Genomic DNA, 22,523 nt, shown 5'->3' with positions numbered 1-22,523 from the left:
TGTCTAAATGAGTGAAAAGAATATAGTTTTCAGCACAAGGCATCAAAGCTAAGGGTCCATTGGGTTCCATAGACACCTCCAACCACCTTTAAGCTGTGAGTCCTGGCTTCCTCACCCTGAACTAAAATAAACTTCCATCTTGTTTCTTGTTCACTGTGGCTTTGTTTGTTTCTCCTGCATTTTAGGGACCAATGAAGCAGCCATCATTGAAATCTTATCGGGCAGGACGTCAGATGAGAGGCAACAAATCAAGCAAAAGTACAAGGCAACGTACGGCAAGGTGATTCCAGGGGTGGTCAGCAAGCGTGCACCCAGCCATGGCCTCAGCTGTCTCAGCTTCCTCATGTCCCCACGGCCACACAGAATATCTTTATAGCTTTATTGAGTCAGCCCCGGAGGAAAAGTGAAATAACCACTTAAAAGCATTAATGGAGTTCAGAAAAACTGAAATTGCTTTGTTAACTCAATAGCCTGTAAAATCAATACTCTTAAACTCATTTCTTAAATTGACTTCATTTTTCTATTAAGACCCTAGTCTTTTTTTCACTTAATTGGGACTAACTGTACATATGTAGATAGATCAGTAATTTGAAAATCAGTTTCCACAAGTGGGTCTCTATACAGGAATTTTTCATAAGTGATTGTTACAGAAAACTACCAAAAAAACCCTCCATTTTATTAAGCTATGAATACCTATTTTTCTTTACATTTTCTTTCTTTTCTTTCATTCTTTTTATTGTTCAAAATAATTTTATAGAGAGAAGTCTTCAAGTATGCATTAGGCTTTCTTATTTCTTTATTAATATATAATGAACACAACTTAACCTTTTCTTAATGTCATTAGAATTATCATTATGCAAAATGAATATAATTATTATGCTGAATTCTCATTTATATTTATCAAACTTTTACCATTTCAATCACTGTAGGTATAAATAGATACATAGAAAGATGAAGATGGGTTTTCCTATTTATTTGATATTGAGCAGGTAACAATTGCTTCAGGCCTTGGTCTTTTCATGGATAGAAGGAAGATGATAACTTAGCTCCCTTCTCAGGTTGCTGGGAGAATCAGTCAAGATAATGCCAGCATGTACCAATACAGGAAAAAACTATGATAGCTATGATTGTTTCCATTTTACAAAATCACACACCTAAAAAAAAAAGAGAACCAGGACTCACATCCAAGTCTCACATCCAAGTCTCCTGACTTCAAGAACAGTAACCATTCCTGGAGGACCCAGTGCCATAAATAGAGCTATTTGCTTTTACACTAAATGGCCCAAATGGCTGTACTTTTGTGCTTTTCTGCTCTCTCCTTACTATTACACTGCTTCTCTCCTTACTTCTCTCCTTACTATTAGGTTTGTCAATGTAATTTTTGATGAAAATAAGTGCATCTTCAGTTCAATTGCATTTAATTGAATGCATGAAGCTGAATGTGTGTGGGGTTATTTTTTGTTGTTTTTTTGTTTTGTTTTGTTTTGTTTTGTTTTGTTTTGAGACGAAGTCTCACTCTGTCGCCCAGGCTGGAGTGTAGTGGCATAATCTTGGCTCACTGCAACCTCTGCCTCCTGGGTTCAAGCGATTCTCCCACCTCAGCCTCCTGAGTAGCTGGGATTACAGGCGCCCACCACCATGCCCGGCTAATTTTTGTGTTTTTAGTAAAATTTTTGTATTTTAATTTTGGTCAGGCTAGTCTCAAACTCCTGACCTCATGATCTGCCCACATCAGCCTTCCAAAGTGCCAGGATTACAGGCGTGAGCCACCGTGCCCAGCCTGAAGCTGAATTTTTATCCCTGTCAACATCCCTAACTCCAGTAGCCTCCCAAGACACATTCACCCTACCAATATGAAAAGTCAGTCCAGGCAAGGTGGCTCACACCTGTAATCCCAACACTTTGGGAGGCCAAGGCAGGAGGATCGCTTGAGCCCAGGAGTTTGAGACCAGTTGAAACCTTCATCTCTACCAAAAATAAAAAATTAGCTGGGCATGGTGGTGTGTGCCTATAGTCCCTGTTACTCAGGAGGCTGAGGCTGGAGGGTTGCTTAAGCCCAAGAAGTTGAGGCCTCAGTGAGCCGTGGTTGCACCACTGCACTCCAGCCTGGGTGACAGACAGAGACCCTGTGGAAAGGAAAGAAAGAAAAGAAAGGAAAAAGAAAGGGGGGGGGGGAGGAAGGGAGAGAAGGGAAGGAAGGAAGGAAAGAAAAAGAAAGAACGAAAGAATGAAAGAGAGAGAAAGAAAGAGAGGAAGAAGAGAAAGGAAGAAGGAAAGAAAGAAAGAAAAGTCGGATACAATGCTTCTTAATCTTTAGTCTTTAGTCTAAAGAAGAGTAAATGGGTTCAAAGTGAAAGCCTAGGGGCCCTGTTAAAACTTAAATGGGCATGTTCTGGCACAAAACTTTGTGATTACTTCATTTGCCAATCATTTGCTTACTTTCTGGTTCTCAGCTGTGTTTCAGAGAACTGAGACTGCCAAAGAGATAATCGAGAATCCCAACATCACAAAGCTAGAAGATGTTAGATATGATCCAATCTCAGCCCCGTGTCAGTTGACCTCCAAAGAGAATAACCACCCCATGGTAACACAGAGTCAGCAGCAAAACCAGGAGTAGAGCTGAGCTATCCCGAGCCTGCTACTCTGTCCAGACAGAATGTAAGCACACAAGGATTTGTTTTTAGGCCTGTGGCTTGTAAGAGTGGGAAGCTGGGATTTTTCTTCTCTGCAGCTGTATATAATGCCCGCCTGGCCTGAAAATATATTTCCAATTTTTAGATGACTCCACACCATAGAGTACTGACCACAGACCTGCCTTCACAAGATGCAGTGTTGGCTGGAGCACTGTGGGGCGGAGGCATAATATTACAGCCCCCTTGTAGGACTGCAGATCCCAGGGCTTTGGACAAAAATATTCCGGGTTTTTCTCCCAGGCCAAGAGCTCAGAGCTTCATTTGAAAAATAGTTGATGTGCCTCCTCTTAGAACATTTTTTTCAGCATGGGAGATTAATGATAAGCATTTGCTGACCGTTTAAAATGTGTCAGGCACTATGCTTAATATTGACAAGGATTGTCACATTTAATTCTCCCAGAAACCCTGTGAGGTCAGTCTTGCACGGTCTCCATTTTCTAGAGCTGAAAACTGACAGTTGGTGGGATTAAGTACATTTCCAAGGTCACAAAGGTACTGTGGCTGTGTTCTTTGCCACCATGCCGCACTGCTGGGGAGCTGCCCACCCTATGCTATAGTTTGTGTCCTTGAAATGCCAGCTTGTCTGTGGGCCTCCAATCTGAGCCATCCTAGGCTGTCGCTGTACATGAAGGTCTTTGGTTTAAGTTAGAGCATTAACTACTCTAGGTAGGCTGATGCCCATCCTTGACCATTTCTCCTGTTAAACCACATTGTCAGAGGGAGACAGGGAGAAGGTAGTTAGTTCTCTTGTGAAAAGAGGGTGCTCAAAGAAAAGAGGAAGACAGGTGCTTGTCAGAATAGATGGCAGGCTGGGGGTCATGATGGCTCACGCCTATAATCCCAGTACTTTGGGAGGCTGAGCCTAGGAGCCTAGGAGTTTGAGATTAGCCTGGAGTTGGAGATTAGCCTGGACAACATGGCAAAACCCCATCTCTACAGAAAAAAATTTAAAAATTAGCCTAGCATGGTGGTGTGTACCTGTAGTCCCAGCTACTTGGGAGGCTGAGATGGGAGGATCATCTGAGCCCAGGAGGTCAAGGCTGCAGTGAGCCATGATTGCACCACTGCACTCCAGCCTGGGGGACAAAGTCACCCTGTCTCAAAAAAAGAAAAAAACAGATGCCAGTAAGAATTCCATGTACTTCCCCTTCTACATACCTGCATTCTTCCTCACGTGTGTCCCTTCCAGGATTTAGCAAGACAACTGAAGTGACGGTACAGGCTGTCGTTCTTCCCATGACAATCCTCTTTATTCCTGTTGTCCTCTGCAATTGCCAATAGTGCCTCCTTTCACACTGAAAAGCATCCCAATTTGGATGACAAATTCTCCGATCCTAGAGATAACAGCCCTGTATTTCAGTCCTTCCTAGCTGAATATTTGAGGAAAATTCTTCATCTTATCAGGTTCAACAGATCTTGAGCGTTTTTCAGCGATCTTGAAGACTGGCTGAAAAAGCTCTCTGAGCCCTCAAATGTTCCGCAGATACTGTTGTTATTGTGATTCATCGGTGAGGTCTCCAGCCCTGAGCAGGGAGCTCCTGTCTGCCTCTCTGCCAGCCCTGGGGAAATGTGGATAGGCAGCTGAGAGCAGGTTGCATGTTCTCAGCAGGTTGCAGGTTGGCAGAATTCATGTCCACAGCACCTTTCTTGTCAACTATGAGCACTTGCAATAGTGCAAGCAGACACCTGCCCCTCTCCTCCTGGGCCATTCCTAGCAGTTCTCTCACTGTCTTCTGGTAGGAGCTGGAGGAAGTACTCAAGAGTGAGCTGAGTGGAAACTTCAAGAAGACAGCGTTGGCCCTTCTGGACCGTCCCAGCGAGTACGCCGCCCGGCAGCTGCAGAAGGCTATGAAGGGTCTGGGCACAGATGAGTCCGTCCTCATTGAGGTCCTGTGCACGAGGACCAATAAGGTCAGTCCCAGCTGAGCCCGCAAGGGAGCATCACACGCCCAATAGAGATGGTTGCAGCCCCCAGAAGGGACCCTACTTCCCAGCATTCTATCCATGGACTGAGCAGGTGTCTGGGGAGACATATGTGTGCTTGGTCCATGTGGGAGGACATCTCTTCCAGTCTTCCAAAGGTCAGTCTTGGTGTTGCTGCCACTTAACAGAATAGATCTTTACAGAAGAGCTGTGTCCAGTGAGCTTCTGCTTTTCTAAACTGATGCTTTTATAAGCAAGAGGCACAATTCTACTTTCCCCCACCCAGCCTGACTTTGCGGCTCGTCTGACATGAAAAATCAACAAGCAGCCCAAGCATGTCTGTGCCACTGTCTGGGCCATGGCAGTCAGCTAGCATAGGGTACAAAAGAGACTATAATGAGGAAGAGAGGCGAGTGGTGCTGGGAGATGCCAGTGAACACCCCAGTAGCTGCCAGTACTACCCTCAAGGGTTGTGTGTCCTTCAGCCATCAGACAGAGGGATGCCCCTCAGGCACATGCCACCTTTGCAGGGGCTGAAGAGAGCATTTGTTGAGGCCCCATGGAGAACTATTTGTCTCTGGCTCCAGAAGCCAGGAGAACCAAGGGACTCATCAAGAGTCAAGAGGGTCCACAAATAATTCATAGGAGAGACCCCTCCCTCTTTGGCAACCACGCATGACAGCAGAATGGGGCAGCCCAGCAAGGAAAATGCCAGAAGAGCCCAACATTCTTGAGGCCTCTCAGCAGGAAATAAAAGCAGAAGTTGGAGCAGACAGCGGGCAAAATGCAAACAGTGCCCTGACATAAAAATGGCTGGAGAAGGCCTGGGTGCTGGGCCACGTTCATGCTGCTCAGCCTCTTTTCCCGAAGTGCCGCGAGGGTCCAGGCTACAGCTGCAAACCTTTTCCCAGAGCATCCCCGGACTTCTTTTCTCCCCACAAGATAATAAAAATCCTCCATTTCAAGGAGTCTCAGGTTGGGATGGTGCTTCGGAGGAGGGTTAGCACAGGCCCCCCGGGAGTGTGAGTTGAGGCCAAGAGGCACACAACTTCCCCCACTCAGCATCCACCCTTCCCAGAAGCACCAAGGTCCCAGCAGGGAGGCAGCCAACGCCAGGGCGGTCAGCACCTGCCTTTGTGAAAAGGTTAATTTTAATCATATTTTTCAGGCCAGGTACAGTGGTTCACGCCCGTAATCTCAGCACTTTGGGAGGCCAAGGCAGGCAGATCACTTGAGGTCAGGCAGAGTTTGAGACCAGCCTGGCCAACATGATGAAAGCCTGTCTCTACTAAAAGTACAAAAATTAGCCAGGTGTGATGCCGTGTATCTGTAATCCCAGCTACTTGAGAGGCTGAGGCAGGAGGATTGCTTGAACCTGGGAGGCGGAGGTTGCAGTGGGCCGAGGTTGTGCCACTGCACTCCAGCCTGAGCGACAGAGTGAGACTTCGTCTCAAAAAATATATTCATATATATTTTTCTAATCTTATGTGACCATAGCTTTTTCTCCCTCAGCCTAGTTTCTTTAAGTTCCTGGCTTCAACCAATAAGCAAGGCCTCTCTATCAATCAAATAGATCTGATGGGATGAGAAGAAAAACCTGCAGAGAGCGGGTGCCAGGTTCAGGCAGATCCTGGTCACAGGTTGGAAGGAGAAAAGGGAGGGAGCTGCACAAGCACAAGTAAACAGCCTCCCCCAGCACCTGACCTGCCCCTCCCTCCCACCCAGGAGTGCAGCAGTGAGGCTCCCCACCGCTTTCTCCCCATCACCACCTTCTCCCAATCACCACCTACTGACTTTCATTTTAACCAGCTTGGAGGTGGGGGGCGGGGGGAGCAGGAAGCCTGCTCTTACAAGCTGCTGATTCAAGTGTAAACTGAGGCAGCACCTGAGGTGCACCCCTTGGCACCAGACATTGAAATATAAAGCAGTTTCTCCAAGAACACACCCTCGAGAGAAACTAGCACCCCTGCACACAGCCAGTCTGTTACTGAATGAAGCCTTGTTTGAAGGAGAGAAAACTTGGAAATGACCTAAGCCTCCATCAATAGGAGGTTGGCTAAGTAAACCATAGCTTATTGTAGTATGGAATATTTTGTGTCCCTTTAAAAAACTCTAGGTGACTATCCATGTACAAGCATAGCTGGATCTCCAGGATATTATTATTGAGAGAAAAACTAAGTCAAAGAATGATAGGTACAGTATTCCACCTGCTAAACACATGACACCTATACAATTCTGTTTTCAGTAGCACATATATATACAAATGCAAAAAAAAGAAATCTGTGTATCTTTCTGATATGCACTGAACTTCTAACATGGGTTACCTGAATGGGGAAGAGAGAGTGAGACCAGGCGAGGAGGTGGTGAAAGAAGGTGTTAGCCTAGCTGTAAACTTCTCACATTTAAAGAAGGAGAAGGCATGCATTTGTCACTTTTGTGTTTGAGATGTTTGCAGAGGTGGGTGGGGTGCGGGGGAGGGGGTGCCCTTCACATCTCCAGGGACTCGCTCCAGGCGTGCGCCCTGGACCTATAGGGAAGACCATCTTAAAAGGAAGTCTTGAAGGCACCCTGTGTCCAGACATGGTCTCCCACCTCTTCTCTCTGTATGTCTCTGTGTCTCTTATTGATTAATCCCTCCTTGGAGTATTGATTTTTTTGTAAATTACCTTCCCTAGGAAATCATCGCCATTAAAGAGGCCTACCAAAGGCGTAAGTGACTTTTCATCCTGGCTTTGGATAAAGTATGTTTCTTTCAAAATACCTCTGGGAAACTAAATCATCTGCTTTCTTCCCTCCTTGTTTACTTCCTTCGAAGTATTTGATAGGAGCCTCGAATCAGATGTCAAAGGTGATACAAGTGGAAACCTAAAAAAAATCCTGGTGTCCCTGCTACAGGTAAGAGTAAAGAGGTGTCACCTGTTTTATCATCTTAGGAAAGAATCCTTGGCAACATGGCACCGTGATGAAAAAGGGTAACGTAGATAAACATTTCTTTCTTATATTAAAAATATTATCGAGGGATTATCAACCCATGCTCCATCAGCCCAGCTCTGGTGAAATTATATTCAATTGGAGTTACTTCCATATAAACAATCTGCCTAGTCATTTGCAGTTTACAATCCCTTTTTGTAAATTAATCAGCTCATTAAGCATCACTTCATCATTTTGCCAATGAGGAAATGTAGGCCATGAGAGGGTGGGGTAACCTGCCCAGGTTCATGCAGCCAGTAAGAGACAGCCCAGAAGCAAGAACCAGACCATCCGACCCCAAGCAGGGCTGCTTCCACAACACAACTCTATAATTACTTCCAGGATTCACTGGATCCGGGGCCTGTAAGGACTACAACAAGAAACTCAGCCAGGACATCAGGGCTTTCAGAATTGGCCCTGCTGGGACATAGCCCCCCAAGACCTCTAGACAGACACATCTGTATTCTCATGGACACACCCATCTTTACAAGCTCTGTGCATTTTCTCTGTTTTGTTTCTCCCAGTGGGATACGCTGACAGAAGAGAACAGAAGAGAGAGGCTTCCACTGCAGCAGGAAGGGTGTTTTTCTCTTGCTGCATAACAAATTGCCACAAACTTAGCACCTCAAAACAACATAGATCTATCATCTCACAGTTTCCATGGGACAGGAGTCCAAGTAGTATCTTGGAGATCCAGCTGAGAAATATTTGGGTTCGCTGAGTCCTTTGGTCAGGTTCTCAACAGGCTGAAATCAAGGTGTTGGCCAGGGCTGCCATCTCATCTGAGGCTCAGAGTCTTCTTCCAAGCTCATTAATTGTTGGCAGAATTCATTTCTTTATGGCTGTGTTTGATGTCCCCATTTTCTTGCTGTTGACCAGAAGCTACTATCAGCTCCCAGAGACCACCAGCAGCTCCCTTCCACACAGTCCCCCAAGGCAGTGCACCACATGGCTATTTGGTTTCTTCCAGTCTGGCAGCAGCTCATCTCTCTGACTTCTTCCATCTCTGACCTTTTAAGAAGAGCTCACTGATTTGGGTCAGGCCGGCCAAGCATAATCTCCCTTTTGGTGAACTCAGCTGATTGGAGACCTGAATTATATCTGCAAAATTCCCCTTTGCCATTGAATATAACACAATCACAGGAGTAGCATCTCCTCACATTCATAGCTCTCACCCACACTCAAGGGAAGGGGATTATACAAGGATGTGGACCATTGGGTCATCTTAGAATTCTGCCCACCACAAAGGGCTCAAGTTAGACTTCCACGACCAGCTCTCAGGGTTCTTTAGGACTGGGACCTTGAGTGGTGAAATCTGATATTTTGAAACGAAGAGGGGACTCATTCTAGGGAAAACCAGAGATCGCACTCAGTCTGCTCAGAGGTCAGTGGGGTTTATGGGTGACTCTGGTTTCTACCAAAAAAAAAAAAAAAAAGGCAAAACCAAGTGTTGCCACAGAAGCTACTCTGTTTATCCGTTGTGCCCAAAAGATGGCAGCAAAGAGCAGGTGTTACCTCCTTGCCAGGCTGAACTGAGCTGAGCTGAGAAAGAATTGACCTCTTTCTCCAGGACTTTGTTTTTTGTTTGTTTGTTTTCTGTGGTCAAGCAGGAATGCAAGTTAATAACAATGTGTCAATTTTTCTAGGCTAATCGCAATGAAGGAGATGACGTGGACAAAGATCTAGCTGGTCAGGATGCCAAAGATCTGTATGATGTATGTGTGCAGACATGCCAGTCTCTGCAAATTCTTTTTTTAAATTTATTAACATTATTTTCAACAAATGTTTATTTCATGCAAAGATGAGTTACTTGGGAAATAAGAAACAAACATATGCTTAGATCTTTATAGATCATATATATAGTTTCCATGAATCTAAATGAATGGTTCCTATTCTTATACTCTGGGGTTGACCACACCAGATCCGTTTTGGAACAAAGAATGTTGTAAACAATATAAATGAGTATGTGAAATACATTTGTGGGTTAGAAGCTGAAAGTGCTTAGTCCATTTGACTTCTATTCAATGCATAGTTTATAATTTCCTGTAAGTGAGGCCTAGTCACAGCACTGCATAATCAGTCTTTTCACAAAAGACTTTTTCAAAGTGTTTGTATTTGACCCTTGAGGCAGGGGAAGGCCGCTGGGGCACTGAAGAGCTTGCCTTCAATGAAGTCCTGGCCAAGAGGAGCTACAAGCAGTTAAGAGCCACCTTTCAAGCCTATCAAATTGTAAGTCATAAAGTATTGGGGCAAAAGAGTTCACTCTGAAAGTGTCTTAAGTTATTTCCAAAAGAAGCCAAGATCTGCAATAAGGAATTGGGGATCCTTTACAACAGTTGTTCTCAATTGGAGGCGATTTTCCTACCTAGGTAATATTTGATAATGTCTAGAATTATTTGGAGTTGTCACAGCTGGGAGTGGTGGCCCTGGCATCTAGCGAACAGAGGCCCGGGATGCTGCTAAACAGCCTGCAGTGCACAGGACAGCCCACCACCAAGAATCGTCCAGACCCAGATGCAGTACCCAGGCTTCACAACAGAGGCCAGGGAAGCAAGTGTCCCATTCAGGGGCAAAGCTCTAGAGTCCAAGAGCCCAGGTGCAAATCCTGGGTCTACCACTGGCAAGTGACCAAATCTCTCCATCCTCTTTTCTAGAACAGGAACCATGAACATCATCTTCACACCCTCAGAGTGATTTTAAGGTTAAATAAGATAAAGACTCAGAACAGTAGCTGGCATGTGGCAAGCATACTAATGTTTGCTATTATTACTCCAGTTTACAGTTGGCTAACAGTGCCCACCATTCGCAAGACAGATATGAGGTACCTCAAAGATAGGCTCCTGAAAAGATGCACATAAATTATATTTTAATCCTAGGATAAATTTAAGCCCTCAAGGTGAGTTAGTTATTTCAAGGCCCTTAGCAGTAAGTCCTTCCCGGAAAAGCAGTCTTTACTTGCAAAATGCCTGGAATGGAATATCAGATTTTTTTTTTTGGCATCGTATTTTATATGTGTAGAGTGCTTTTACCTATTCAAAGCACTTCTATGTTCTGTGTCTCATTCAGTTTCACAACAACACCATAACTATAATGTAGGCCGAACAACTATTGTGACCCACAACTGCTGGACAAGGAAAGTCTGTTGAGTGAGGAACCATCTGTAACTTATCAGGACCACACAGCAAGTCAGTAGCAAAGAGTGGATGAGAACTCCAAGATTCCCCGGCCTGAGCTCCTACCTCAGCTGAAGCTGGCCGCTCCTCACTCCAAATAGCATTTCCTATGTGTTGCCAGCAGATAAAAAGACAATAAAGCTTTGGAATTTTATCATGACTGTATATAAGCCTTTAGGGCCTGCTCCTTTCAAATCGTGCCCAAAGTCATGATCAAAGACAGCTGACCCTGCACTCCCCTGGTCTCTTGTTCCTGGAGCTGCGTAGCCTCTGAGCTGGAGGACTTCTCTATGACTGAGATCCTCTTCCCACACTACGGGGCCCACAGATGGAGTTTCTGGGTACATGCGTGTGTGTGTATGAACTGACTACCTGAAAGTACACTCTCTAGGCTAACATCTCAAAGTTGATCCTGAAACAGCACCATCAGCATCACTTGAGAATTTGTTTAAATGGAGAATTTTCAGTCCCCACTAGACCTACTGAATCAGATTCCCCGGGGCTGGCGCCTGACCATCTGTGCTAGAGCAGGTGTTCCAGGTGATTTTAATGTATATTACAGTTTAAGAAGTCAGCTTTAGGCTACAGCTGTATGCCCTTGTGCAAGTTATTAAGGGTTCTGTGCCTTGGTTTCCCAAACTGTAAAATAGGGATAATAGTACCTACTTCATAGGGTTAATAAGGATTAAATGAGTTAAGGGAAATAAGCAGTTAGTCCCTGGCATGCAGTAGGCGTTCAATGAACATTAGCAATTGTCAGGCCTCTCCCTGGGTGAACAGACAGGGCCAAAAATCAGGGCTAAAGCTTACATGTACAATAAGGTAATCTATGGATTTGATGATTCTTTACATGAAACCAGCTCTAAAATGCTATCTATTTATCCATTTCAAAAGCCTTGCTCAAGTGTCATTCTTGATATTTATTGCTGATGTTTTTAGAGTTCAGCCTGCTCTTAGACCCTGGTTCTATGATTTTTCTGATGGCTTCTGACCAAAAGCACAGAGATGCTAGTCTGAGATCACTGGAGTTTCTTATGTGGCATGAGTCGTCCTGGCTTAGGGTTGAATTTTAATTTTCAGCACAAAAACTCAGGGTTTTGCCATTTATTTATGCTCTAAGCCTGAGTCTTAATTTCTGACACTCCCAGCAATCCCAGGCCACGCAACAGAGTTTCCCAAACTTCTGCATCATGCAGTATTATTACAGTCCCCAATGTTACCAAATATGAAAGACTTACCTAGCTATAAAACCAAAGTAAAGTCTCCAAACAGGGCTCAGCATAAACGGTAGGTATGCATACCCATAGCCCACTTTGCTGCCACCCCACTGCGTGCCTCACCCTTTGCCCCTCCCCTGTACATGTTCCTCATTCCACGCCAGAGGCTTCAGCCCTCTTACTGCTATAGTCAGTGCCAGAGCACAGAGGGCTCTGCTGTCAGCGTGCCGTCCATTTGGGGAAACTGATTTTCAAATAAAGAAATGTCTCCCCTGCTCCTCTAATAACCTCCCTGCAGGCATTGCTACCTGTTTAACTAGAGTCTTAGAGACTTGTTTGGAATCTACCCTCATAATGTGTTTTTCTACTGAGATCAGAAAATCTGCTTCTGTACAAAGAGCCCCTAAGAATCATGTTGCAGTAACTGAAGTGAGAAGTATCCAAAGTACAGTCCCAACAGCTTGGGCCAGACCATTGTTTCAGATTGTGTCCCATGGAGATGCCTCAGCAGCTACCAGGAGTAGGGTGGGGCAGGAAGCAGACAGGGCAGTACCTTCTTGTTGCAGTGTGTGAATAGTGCCTCCTGGAGTTGTGCAAGGAAAAAACCTGAGAGGGAAAAACATGGTATTGATGCCAATGGCTAGGGAAAGGAGCCCACCGCCCGCATCCCAGCATAGCTCTGCTTTCTGCTTTCATCTGTTTTGTAGGCTGAGATTCTACAGAAAATTTAAAATCCCTGTTCTAGCCTGATATTAACAATAGAAATGAAAAATGGTTTAATGTGAGGATTTTTTAAAGTAAACAAGACCTGTGTGAACAAAATGTTCTCTTGAAGCATGATCTCAGTCTACAGAACAAGAACCTTGTTTCTGGGAAAGGGATACCAGTCCCTTCCAAAATAATGACTCCCACATCAAACCCAAAAAAGACTGGGGGCAGCTAAGGAAGGGACAGTTCCCCCACTCTTCTAATCTGGTTTCTATTGCCACACACCAGGGCCTCCAGATACGCAAACAATGACTAGGAGATCAAGCAACAGGGCTTCATTAAATCTGGACACAGTTCCTCCCCCGACATATATTGTGCTTACATCACAAAGAACATTTTGTTTACCTGTGTTTTCAAAATAAACCACATAAACTCCACTGGTGCATACTCAAAGTCTGCGATTATTTATAGAATCAATTGTGTCATATCCTCAAAAGATAATTTCTAGGAAAGAAATTTCAGTATTTCTAATGCTTAATTGCGTTTCCCCAAACCCAGCAAAGCATTCTCCTTTCTCTTTATGTGCCTGACCTGAGCTTGGCCCGGGCAGTATTTGTGTTAAGGATAGTCACAATTTACTCTGAACTTCAGCTTCTGTAAATATTTAGAAAGAAACCTAATGTGTAATGCTGTGCAGAGCAATATGTGAGCCAGTGGTGAATATAGGATTATCTGGAATCACCCCAGAGTGAAGACAAGTGGCATTTTGATGTGGTCAGCACCCCCGGCTCCCAGCCCTTGCAGACCCACCCTCTCAGGAACTTTAGATCAAGTTGTTATCATGAATTTCACCATGCCTACTTATTTCACTCAAACTGTGACTAAGTCCCTGGTCCCAAGACAAGGGAGAGGATGGAGGTGCATGTCAGATGATCATAACCACAGCCTCCTGGGAAATTGAAACTGGAAAGGGTGAAGAACACATGGGAACTAAATTACACATCAGTGTTAAAAACTATCTATGATTATAGTATATGTTATATATTAATTATATATTGTAATATATATTATATATTAATTATATATATTATAATATATAATATACATTAATTGTTTCTCCACTCCCAAATTTTACACATGAGGAAATTGAGGTTGAGGGAGTGGCACTGACTAAGGTCAAATCCATTAGGAGTCAAATCTAGACTGACTCCTCAGCAACAAGAGCCCTCTCTCGAATGGGTGACAAACACCCCAATCCTACAAGGCAAGAGTCAGGATAGGAGTTCACTGAAGCCACAGGACTAAATCTGGTAAACTTTAGTGCTTTTTGTAGAGGAACAACCCCAAGAGTACTAAGGTCAAAGGCAAACCTGGAATCACAGTTGATTTTGGTTTTCTCTGCAGCTCATTGGCAAAGACATAGAAGAAGCCATTGAAGAAGAAACATCAGGCGACTTGCAGAAGGCCTATTTAACTCTCGGTAAAGTAAAGTTAGGAGAGTTCCTGTCTTAGGTTGGGCTGCCTGGAACCAGACTCAGATAGAGGTTTGTGTATAGGAAGATTTGAGGGAATAGCCTTTGGGGGTCAACACATCTAAGCAGCACTAAGCAAGAGACAGAGTGACTGTGATGTAGTTGCAACAGAGGTGTTGCTGATCCCACAGGAAGCTCGGAAGCTGAGATGTCCAAAGTGGAGCAAGGGGGCCAGGCTTTTGCACCCCACATCAACCAGTCATGTAACACTGGCTGTACCAGGGGAGCAGTACAACTTTGGGCAAGCCAGCTCTCTCCTTTGGAGTGAGATTCCTGGGGAGGGACTCAGCTGTGAATGACTGCCTCGATCCTGAATAGGGCATCTGAGTGGCACACCACAGCATCCATTGCAGTCCTGCTGTATTAGTCCATTTTCATGCTGCTAATAAAGACATAGCCAAGACGGGGTAATTTATAAAGAAAAAGATGCTTAATGGACTCACAGTTCCATGTGCCTGGGGAGGCCTCACAATCATGGCGGAAGATAGAAGGCACATCTTACATGGTGGCAGACAAGGCAGAATAAGACCCAAGGAAAAGAGGAAACCCCTTATAAAATCATCAAATCTCGTGAAACTTATTCCCTACCATGAGAACAGTATGAGGGGAAGCCACCCCCATGATTGAATTATCTCCCACTGGGTCCCTCCCACAACAGGTGGGAATTGTGGGAGCTATAATTCAAGATGAGATTTGAGTGTGGACACAGCCACACCGTATCACCCACTAATGCCATGGGTCCCTGAGGGCACCTGTCAACAACCTAGACTGTTATCCAGTTTCAGGCAGCCTGATAGCTCACAGGTTTCCTTTTCCATTTGGTTCCTTTCAATGTTTTCAAAGAATGAAGTTTGTTTGGAAAGAGAGGGGAGGGAGATCAGATCCTGATTGTGCCAACCAAACCCTAGGACCTCCTCTCCAGGTGTTGCCCAAAGGCAGGAAATAGCAGAGAGATGGGCATGGGGCTGTGTCTGGCAGGCTCCTTCTTTCTTTCTGCAAGCCCTGGAATGAAGGCATTGTCCATTGTCCACACTCCTGTGGTGAGGAATCCAGGGCACCAACCCAAATGGCAGAAGCAATGGAGAGACCTGTCCTCAGAAGAGGAAGAACCAAATAAGCAGCCCTGGAAGTTAAAAAATGTGCTCCAGTTGCCAAAGTCTTTTGTTTGGTTTCTTTGGGGTTTTTTTGAACAATGTCAGCAATTGACTTTTTTTAATCCATCCTTGTTTTGCATTCAATGAGCAAGACCTCTGCTGTGATATCCGGAGGCCTAAAAATCCCTGGTGTTAGTCATGACCCACACTGGATATATACACGAGCCCTGGTATAAGTGACTATGCTTAGGGCCTTAAGCCATTTATGCCGGAGGTTGCAATTTTTTGAATTGCAGACATGTGTGAAAAATTCAGACCTTGGCGATGACCTTGAACAGTAGGATATAAATAACTCCCACATGCTTAACATTCCAATAATGGAACACTAGGCATAATTAAGAAGAGTCTTGAGTAGATAATAGGATCCACTCATGGCCTGGTTCTGAGGCTGTACGTCCTTGCTTGCTATACTTGCAGTGTGAGAATCGGGAAAACACCAGAGTGTAGTCAGAAGATGGTATTACAACTATTCAATGATTTAACATTTACTCAGCACCTGCCTGGGCCCAGGGTTTGCACTGGGTGTGGGAATAAGAGGTAAATAAGGCCAGTTCTTGCTCTTAAGGAGCCTAAAGCTCATGGTGGATTTTAAGCTGGTGGGTACAAATCAACAGATTAGGCTAAAGATAAAGATAAAAAACAAAGAGCAAAGATGGTACAGATGACGGAAAAGCCACGTCCCTGGGGTTGAGGACCACACAGTCTAAGAGAGAGCTGTACTCCAGTGGTAGTGAAAAAAAGTGATTAGAAAAGACCTTGAGAATAAGCCACACAAATAACAGAATACAGCTTCATGACTATTTTCTAGACACCTCCCACCCCACTCCCACCTAACTTATAGCGATGCCAGTTTATGACTAACATCTAGGAGCAGGGGGCTGAGGCCAAATGGCTCCCACCACATGCAGCCTCTGGAGCAGCATTTCTCAAAGTGAGGTCTATGGACCCCCTGCCTTAGAATCACCTGTTACAATGCAGGTTGCTGGGCCTCACTCCGGGTTCCCATTGAGAACCTCCAGGAAGGGAGCCCGGGAAGCCACACTTTTACAAACTGTCCAAGTGACTGTGTTATACTCACTGAAGTTCAGGAACTTGCTCTGAAGGCAAAGGGGAGCAAGATATAGAGCACTGGGCTGGCTGCCCTTCCTGCCACTTGTGAAGAGGGTTTTTTTTCTTTCTTTCTTTCTTTTTTTTTTTTTTTTTTTAAAGACACAGTTTCACTCTGTCACCCAGGTTAGAGTGCAGTGGCGCAATCTTGGCTTACTGCAACCTCTGCCTCCCGGGTTCAAGTGATTCTCATGCCTCAGCCTCTCAAGTAGCTGGGATTACCACACCTGGCTAATTTTTGTGTTATTAGTAGAGACGGAGTTTCACCATGTTGGCCAAGCCGGTCTTGAACTCCTGACCTCAAGTGATCCACCCACCTCGGCCTCCCAAAGCGCTGGGATTACAGGTGTGAGCCACCATGCCTGGCTGCAGTGAAGAATTTTATTCCACATCTTCTTTGGCTATCCCTGCCCAGCCTTTTTAGGGATTCCTGCTGCTGCTAACAACAGAGGTTGTTCCCCAAGCATAGATTATAGACAGGAGAAATGTTGAGAGTTTTCTTCCCAAAATATCAGGTAGAAGGAATGTCAAGGGAGAAGACCTCTGTGCAGGAGTGGAACACAGTGACTTCAGGCAGACAATGATCCCCACATCAAGCCGCGCTGTATGGAAGAGGATTTTCAGGAAAACCTTGTGGTGCTCATTAGCACACTGGTGACCACAGTGAGTCTTGAATATGCTACTCCCCAAAGTAGCATGCAAGTTTCCCCTGAACCACCAATCCAGCAGCTTTTGGGTTGTTCTCAGGGGAAAGAGGCCAGACATCGTTTCTTTTCCAGTGCAATTTTCTTTTCCATTGAAACTGTGGCAGCTGCCACATGGCCTGTAAAAGGAGGCTTGTCCCCAACCTAGACTCTGCTTCCCGAACTCTGCTCCTCTCCCCTGCTTATAAGCATCAATCACACAGACAGTCCCCTAGACAACAACAGCCCCATTATGGGACATAGTAAGCTTGCACATTCCACATTTATGCTGAAATAATCACTTACTGTTAATCACTAACATCATCAAGTGTTCTAGAGAAATGTTAACAGCCTAAAGGGCAAATTTTTCTTTTCCTCTAACGTGTTAGTCATGATGGATCCATATGCGCCTGGGAGGAGGGGAAGGAATGATTTATTCCCAGGAGAAGAGATGCACCCTGTCACCTGCTTGATGAATAGAGACCACGCTTCATTAAGCTGTGGATAGATCAAAGCTGGAAGGCAAGGGGAAGCCAGGAAAGAGCAAATAGCAGCATCGTAGGAAAGTGATCTCTAAAAAGGATCAAACATTTCATCAAGTCCGCATCCCGGATTGCAAACCAAAAGATCATGGGGAACCTGGAAAAGGTTCAGAGATGAGGCTTCCAAAACAACCCCAGTGAGGAAAAACAAAGGGTAGGGAGGTTGTTGAGTATAGGAGAGCAGGCGGCTGTCCAACTGGATACATTGTCAAGATGATGAAGTTTTGTTCCAGAAGGTTGCTGGCCAATCTGTTTCCCTTCAGAACCCTAGGACAGCACCAGAGATTTCACTCGATAGGGAAAGTTATTTCTGCTGGGAAATAACGAGAATCATGGACGTGGCCAGGAGGGCCCGAGGATGCCACAGCTCTCCTCTAGAGGGTCTTCAGGGGACAGGAGGGGAGCTATGCTTGAAGATTCCAGGTGCTCTGACCAAGGAAACTTCCGAATATCATTTCACAACGGTGTCAAGTCAGCTCCTTTCAAACCTCTGCCTCACCATCCAGTCAGCTCAAAGGGCAGCCAGGTGACATTTAGGGGGGTCCCAAGGTCATTCCACAAAACGTGAAAGCCTCACATTCTCTCTTCCTTCGTCCTGCCCAGTGAGATGTGCCCGGGACTGCGAGGGCTATTTTGCTGAACATCTGTACAAGTCGATGAAGGGTGCGGGGACCGATGAGGAGACGTTGATTCGCATAATCGTGACCAGGGCCGAGGTAAGACACTCCAACTCCAAAGAGGCGGCTGCAACTACTCTTTTTTCCACCACTGATGTCATCAACAAATAGTTTCTATTAAGGGCCTATTTACAGAAAAAGTAAAACAGAGATGGCCCCTTGCCTTCCCAGAATTTGCAGAAGACATTGTGCTCTGCTTCAATCTGTTTTTTATAAAAATACAATAATGATCCTTGCTTCTCTTTTTGTCCTCTGTGGCTCCAGAGAGCTCGTGGAGGGGCGAGAGGCAACCCTGTTGAGCGGTTCTCAGGGGCTGCAGCTATGCACGGCTCCATGTTAAGGAAGACAAAACAAAGACACTTGAAAGAGGTCAACCAGCAGCAGGGACAAAAAGAGAATGATTTCTGAATTCCTGAGCGAGGACTTTCCTTAACTGAACACACTGCAGAAGCAAGCACATCAGCATAAGGCAATGGTTCTCAATCTTTTTAAAAACTATTGCTGTTCTAAGGAACCTTTTTAGACACGTGTTTCTTCATTGCCATCCCTTCCCCCCAAGAAATGTTAACACCAGAGATAATACTACAAATCTGTTTATATACCATGTGGATATCAGTGCTTTATACGTAAAAAAATTAAGGGCTTTTTCACCCCCTAAAAGCCAATTTGTGCTTGCTCTCGGAGAATGTGTGTGTATAAGAAAGAGAAGGGAGAGGAAGAGCCAACCGCTTGGGAGCAGCCGTCAAGATCACAGCTGGTCGGGTGCAGTGGCTCATGCCTGTAATCCCAACACTTTGGGAGGCCGAGGTGGGTGGATCACCTGAGGTCAGGAGTTCGAGACCGGCCTGGCCAACATGGTGAAACCCCGTCACTACTAAAAATACAAAAATTAGCTGGGCATGGTGGCACACACTTGTAGTCCCAGCTACTCAGGAGGCTGAGGCATGAGAATTGCTTGAACCCAGAAGGTGGAGGTTGTAGTGAGACAAGATGGTGCCACTGCACTCCAGTCTGAGTAACAGAGCGAGACTCGGTCTCAAAAAAAAAAAAGGGTCACAGCTAACACTTTGGGATATGGGGCCACAGACAGAAGGTGGTACAAAATAAAGGGGAAGTGGCATTTCATCGGCAGCAGGAGAAGCCTTGGGGAATGAAGTGGAACTAAGCACTTGAAAACCACAGACATCTTCCCTCAAAAAAAAAAAAAAAAAGTTGTTAAATGAAAGGGGAGGTGAAGGGGGAGGGACACCAACCCAAATTCTGATCCATGGCTTCTTAACAAATAATAGTTAACATCTGACACTGTTTTTAAATATAACTTTGCAACAAGACAGTTCTTGCTTTTTTATTTCTATTCCTGGAATTTCTCCTCCCCTCCTTTCTCCTCCTCCACAACTCGTCTTTTTCTATTGAAGGCCACGTCTCTCTCTCTCCCCTCTTTCCCTTTGCCAGTCTCTCTGCTCTGCTCCTGCCATGCCTCTGCCTCTCCCCTCCATGGCTCCAAATCCCTCTCCCTCCTTTCTCTCCAGGTCTTCTGCCTTGTCCGTCCCTCTGTCTCTTAGCAACTCGACCTCCAGCCAAAGTCACTGAGAGATGAGAGATCTTGAGGGACTCAAAAGGGACAGGTTGAACACAATGAAGACCCAGGATTCCGAATGACCCCCAGAGAGACTGGCTCCATCCGAAGGGCTTGTGAGGGTTCCGTGATCACTCCAACATGGCCCACGGAGTGTTTTATTCCAAGAAGCTCTGTCCCATCTCAGAATCAACCACACGTCCTAGGCCATCTCAACATGTGGGCAGTTCCCTCAGAAGGCTTCAGGCCTGGCTAGACATAGTAGTTTGGCCAGATTTCCTAATCTCCCAAAGCCACAGAACAGAGCCCTGTGCACCCCATCCCCACCCACCCTCCACCTTCCTGCCCCTGTCCCAGCACGGGGCAAGGAGCCAAGCAGCAGAGCAGGGGGACACACAGGCTGGGGGAGAGACAGACACCACCTGTCTCCTGTAGTGTCTGCCACCTGCTCCGCATCCACTGCAAACCCTCCCTCACTCCCCCACATACTCCCATCCTGATCATTTCTCTCACTGTCTCAGCTCAGCCCTCTCACTGGGGCAGGAGAAGAAAGAATCAGATCCCTGAGCCACACTTTTTGGGTCTGGAGTACAAGGTAGGGTCTAAGCCAAAAAAGAAAAGAAAAGAAAAGAAAGACTCCTGGTTAAAAAGAGTTCTCTGCTTCTTTTATGAGATCCATTATGTTCTACCTGGAATTACATCTTTTCTGGTACAAGTATCATCTCCTTTGCTAGGCTGTAAGAATCTTTTGGCAGAGCAATCTTTGGATTTATTTTTCTCCTGAGTCCTATCATCACTTCTAGCACACGGGTTTTTCAAACTTCCAATAAATTAGATTCAAAATAAATCCTACAAGTTGCTAGTGATTTGAGTTGTGTTGACTGGTACTAATATCCTTGCTAATCAGGGCATGAGGGAAAAACTGCTTAATTCCACATCTCTGTGTTGACAATTTTCTTAACTTTATACCAGGGGTTAACCAACTACAGCCTGCAGGCCAATTCAGGCTCACTGCTAGGTTGTGTACAGTCCTGCTAGCTTAGGGCAATTCATTTTCAAATAACTGTTAAAACTCAAAAGAAAGATAATACTTTGTAACATGTAAAAACTGTATGAAATTCAAGAGTTTTAGGGCCAGGCATGGTGGCTCACGCCTGTAATCCCAGCACTCCGGGAGCTGAGGTGGGTGGATCACCTGAGGTCATGAGTTCGAGACCAGTCTGGCCAACATGATGAAACCCCCGTCTCTACTAAAAATACAGAAAAAAATTAGCCAGGCATGGTGGTTGACTGTAATCCCACCTACTTGGGAGGCTGAGGCAGGACAATCGCTTGAACCCGGGAGGCAGAGATTGCAGTGAGCCGAGACCGCACCATTGCACTCCAGCCTCAGCAACAAGAGCGAAACTCTGTCTCAAAAAAAAAAAAAAGAAAAGAAAAAGAAAAGAAAAAAAAGAAATTCAAGAGTTTTAGTGGAACACACACACACGGACACCTCTGCAACCTTTGGGGAATTGACCTCTGCCTTCCCTTTCCTGATCACAAAATTGAAATAATGTGATAAAGGAAATAATGAAAGGAAATAAAGCCCTATCTCAAGGGCTGTTTTAAGGCATGAATGAGCAAATGAGTATAACATGTGTAGAACAGTGCCCACCGTTTGTGAACACACCATAAATCTTCTTATTTCCATTGCTGTTATTTTTTCTACAGGTGGACCTTCAGGGCATCAAAGCAAAGTTCCAAGAGAAGTATCAGAAGTCTCTCTCTGACATGGTTCACTCAGACACCTCTGGGGACTTCCGGAAACTGCTAGTAGCCCTCTTGCACTGAGCCAAGCCAGGTCAATAGGAACACAGGGTGGAACCGCCTTTGTCAAGAGCACATTCCAAATCAAACTTGCAAATGAGACTCCCGCACAAAAACCCTCAAGAGTCCCGGATTACTTTCTTGGCAGCTTAAGCGGCGCAGCCAGGCCAAGCTGTTTAAGTTAAGGGCAGCAACGTTAAGATGCGTGGGCAGGGCACCTTGAACTCTGGCTTAGCAAGCATCTAGGCTGCCTCTTCACTTTCTTTTAGCATGGTAACTGGATGTTTTCTAAACACTAATGAAATCAGCGGTTGATGAAAAAATCATGCATTTGTAATGGCACATTTAGAAGGATATGCATCACACAAGTAAGGTACAGGAAAGACAAAATTAAACAATTTATTAATTTTCCTTCTGTGTGTTCAATCTGAAAGCCTCATTGTTAATTAAAGTTGTGGATTATACCTCTATCAGCTGCTTTTCCAAAGATTGTCTTGATAAGTTTGGGCTTTTGTCTTGGAAATGTATGACTTGTGAAATTCAAACATACATTTTTTAGTGGTCACTAATCAAGGCTAGTCATAAGGAAACAATTCACTTGCTTTTGTAAACTGTAACTAAGGGTAAAATTCCCTAAGCTGCTACCTGGTTTAACTGGGTTTTCTTCTCTAGACATTTGACCCACTTGAGTCTTCCGTCTGATCTTCAAATACAATTAAGTTGAGCAAAGTGCCAACAAGATCAAGATCAATGGTCTAC

At 45.0% G+C, this 22,523-nt stretch overlaps 1 protein-coding gene across 2 annotated transcripts in view; it reads left to right on the top strand.

Annotated features, from left to right (window-relative positions):
• ANXA13 (annexin A13) overlaps positions 1-22,234 on the top strand; it is a 56,799-nt gene extending 34,565 nt beyond the window's left edge. The window contains exons 3-11 of one of the 2 annotated variants that reach the window (XM_054498417.2): positions 186-280; positions 4,434-4,604; positions 7,292-7,325; positions 7,432-7,511; positions 9,233-9,301; positions 9,714-9,815; positions 14,089-14,164; positions 18,306-18,418; positions 21,669-22,234. In XM_054498417.2, coding sequence (XP_054354392.2) covers positions 186-280; positions 4,434-4,604; positions 7,292-7,325; positions 7,432-7,511; positions 9,233-9,301; positions 9,714-9,815; positions 14,089-14,164; positions 18,306-18,418; positions 21,669-21,788 — 860 coding nt within the window. In that variant the 3' untranslated portion in view covers positions 21,789-22,234. The remainder of the gene's footprint in view (positions 1-185; positions 281-4,433; positions 4,605-7,291; positions 7,326-7,431; positions 7,512-9,232; positions 9,302-9,713; positions 9,816-14,088; positions 14,165-18,305; positions 18,419-21,668) is intronic. The other variant, XM_054498418.2, reaches the window with a different exon arrangement.
• The last annotated feature ends 289 nt before the right edge of the window (positions 22,235-22,523 follow it).

This window comes from Pongo pygmaeus, chromosome 7, assembly GCF_028885625.2.
Source record: "Pongo pygmaeus isolate AG05252 chromosome 7, NHGRI_mPonPyg2-v2.0_pri, whole genome shotgun sequence".
Classification (NCBI taxonomy): Eukaryota; Metazoa; Chordata; class Mammalia; order Primates; family Hominidae; genus Pongo; species Pongo pygmaeus.
The sequence above is the reverse complement of the archived record's forward strand: the minus strand, read 5'-3'. Positions and strand labels throughout refer to the sequence as shown.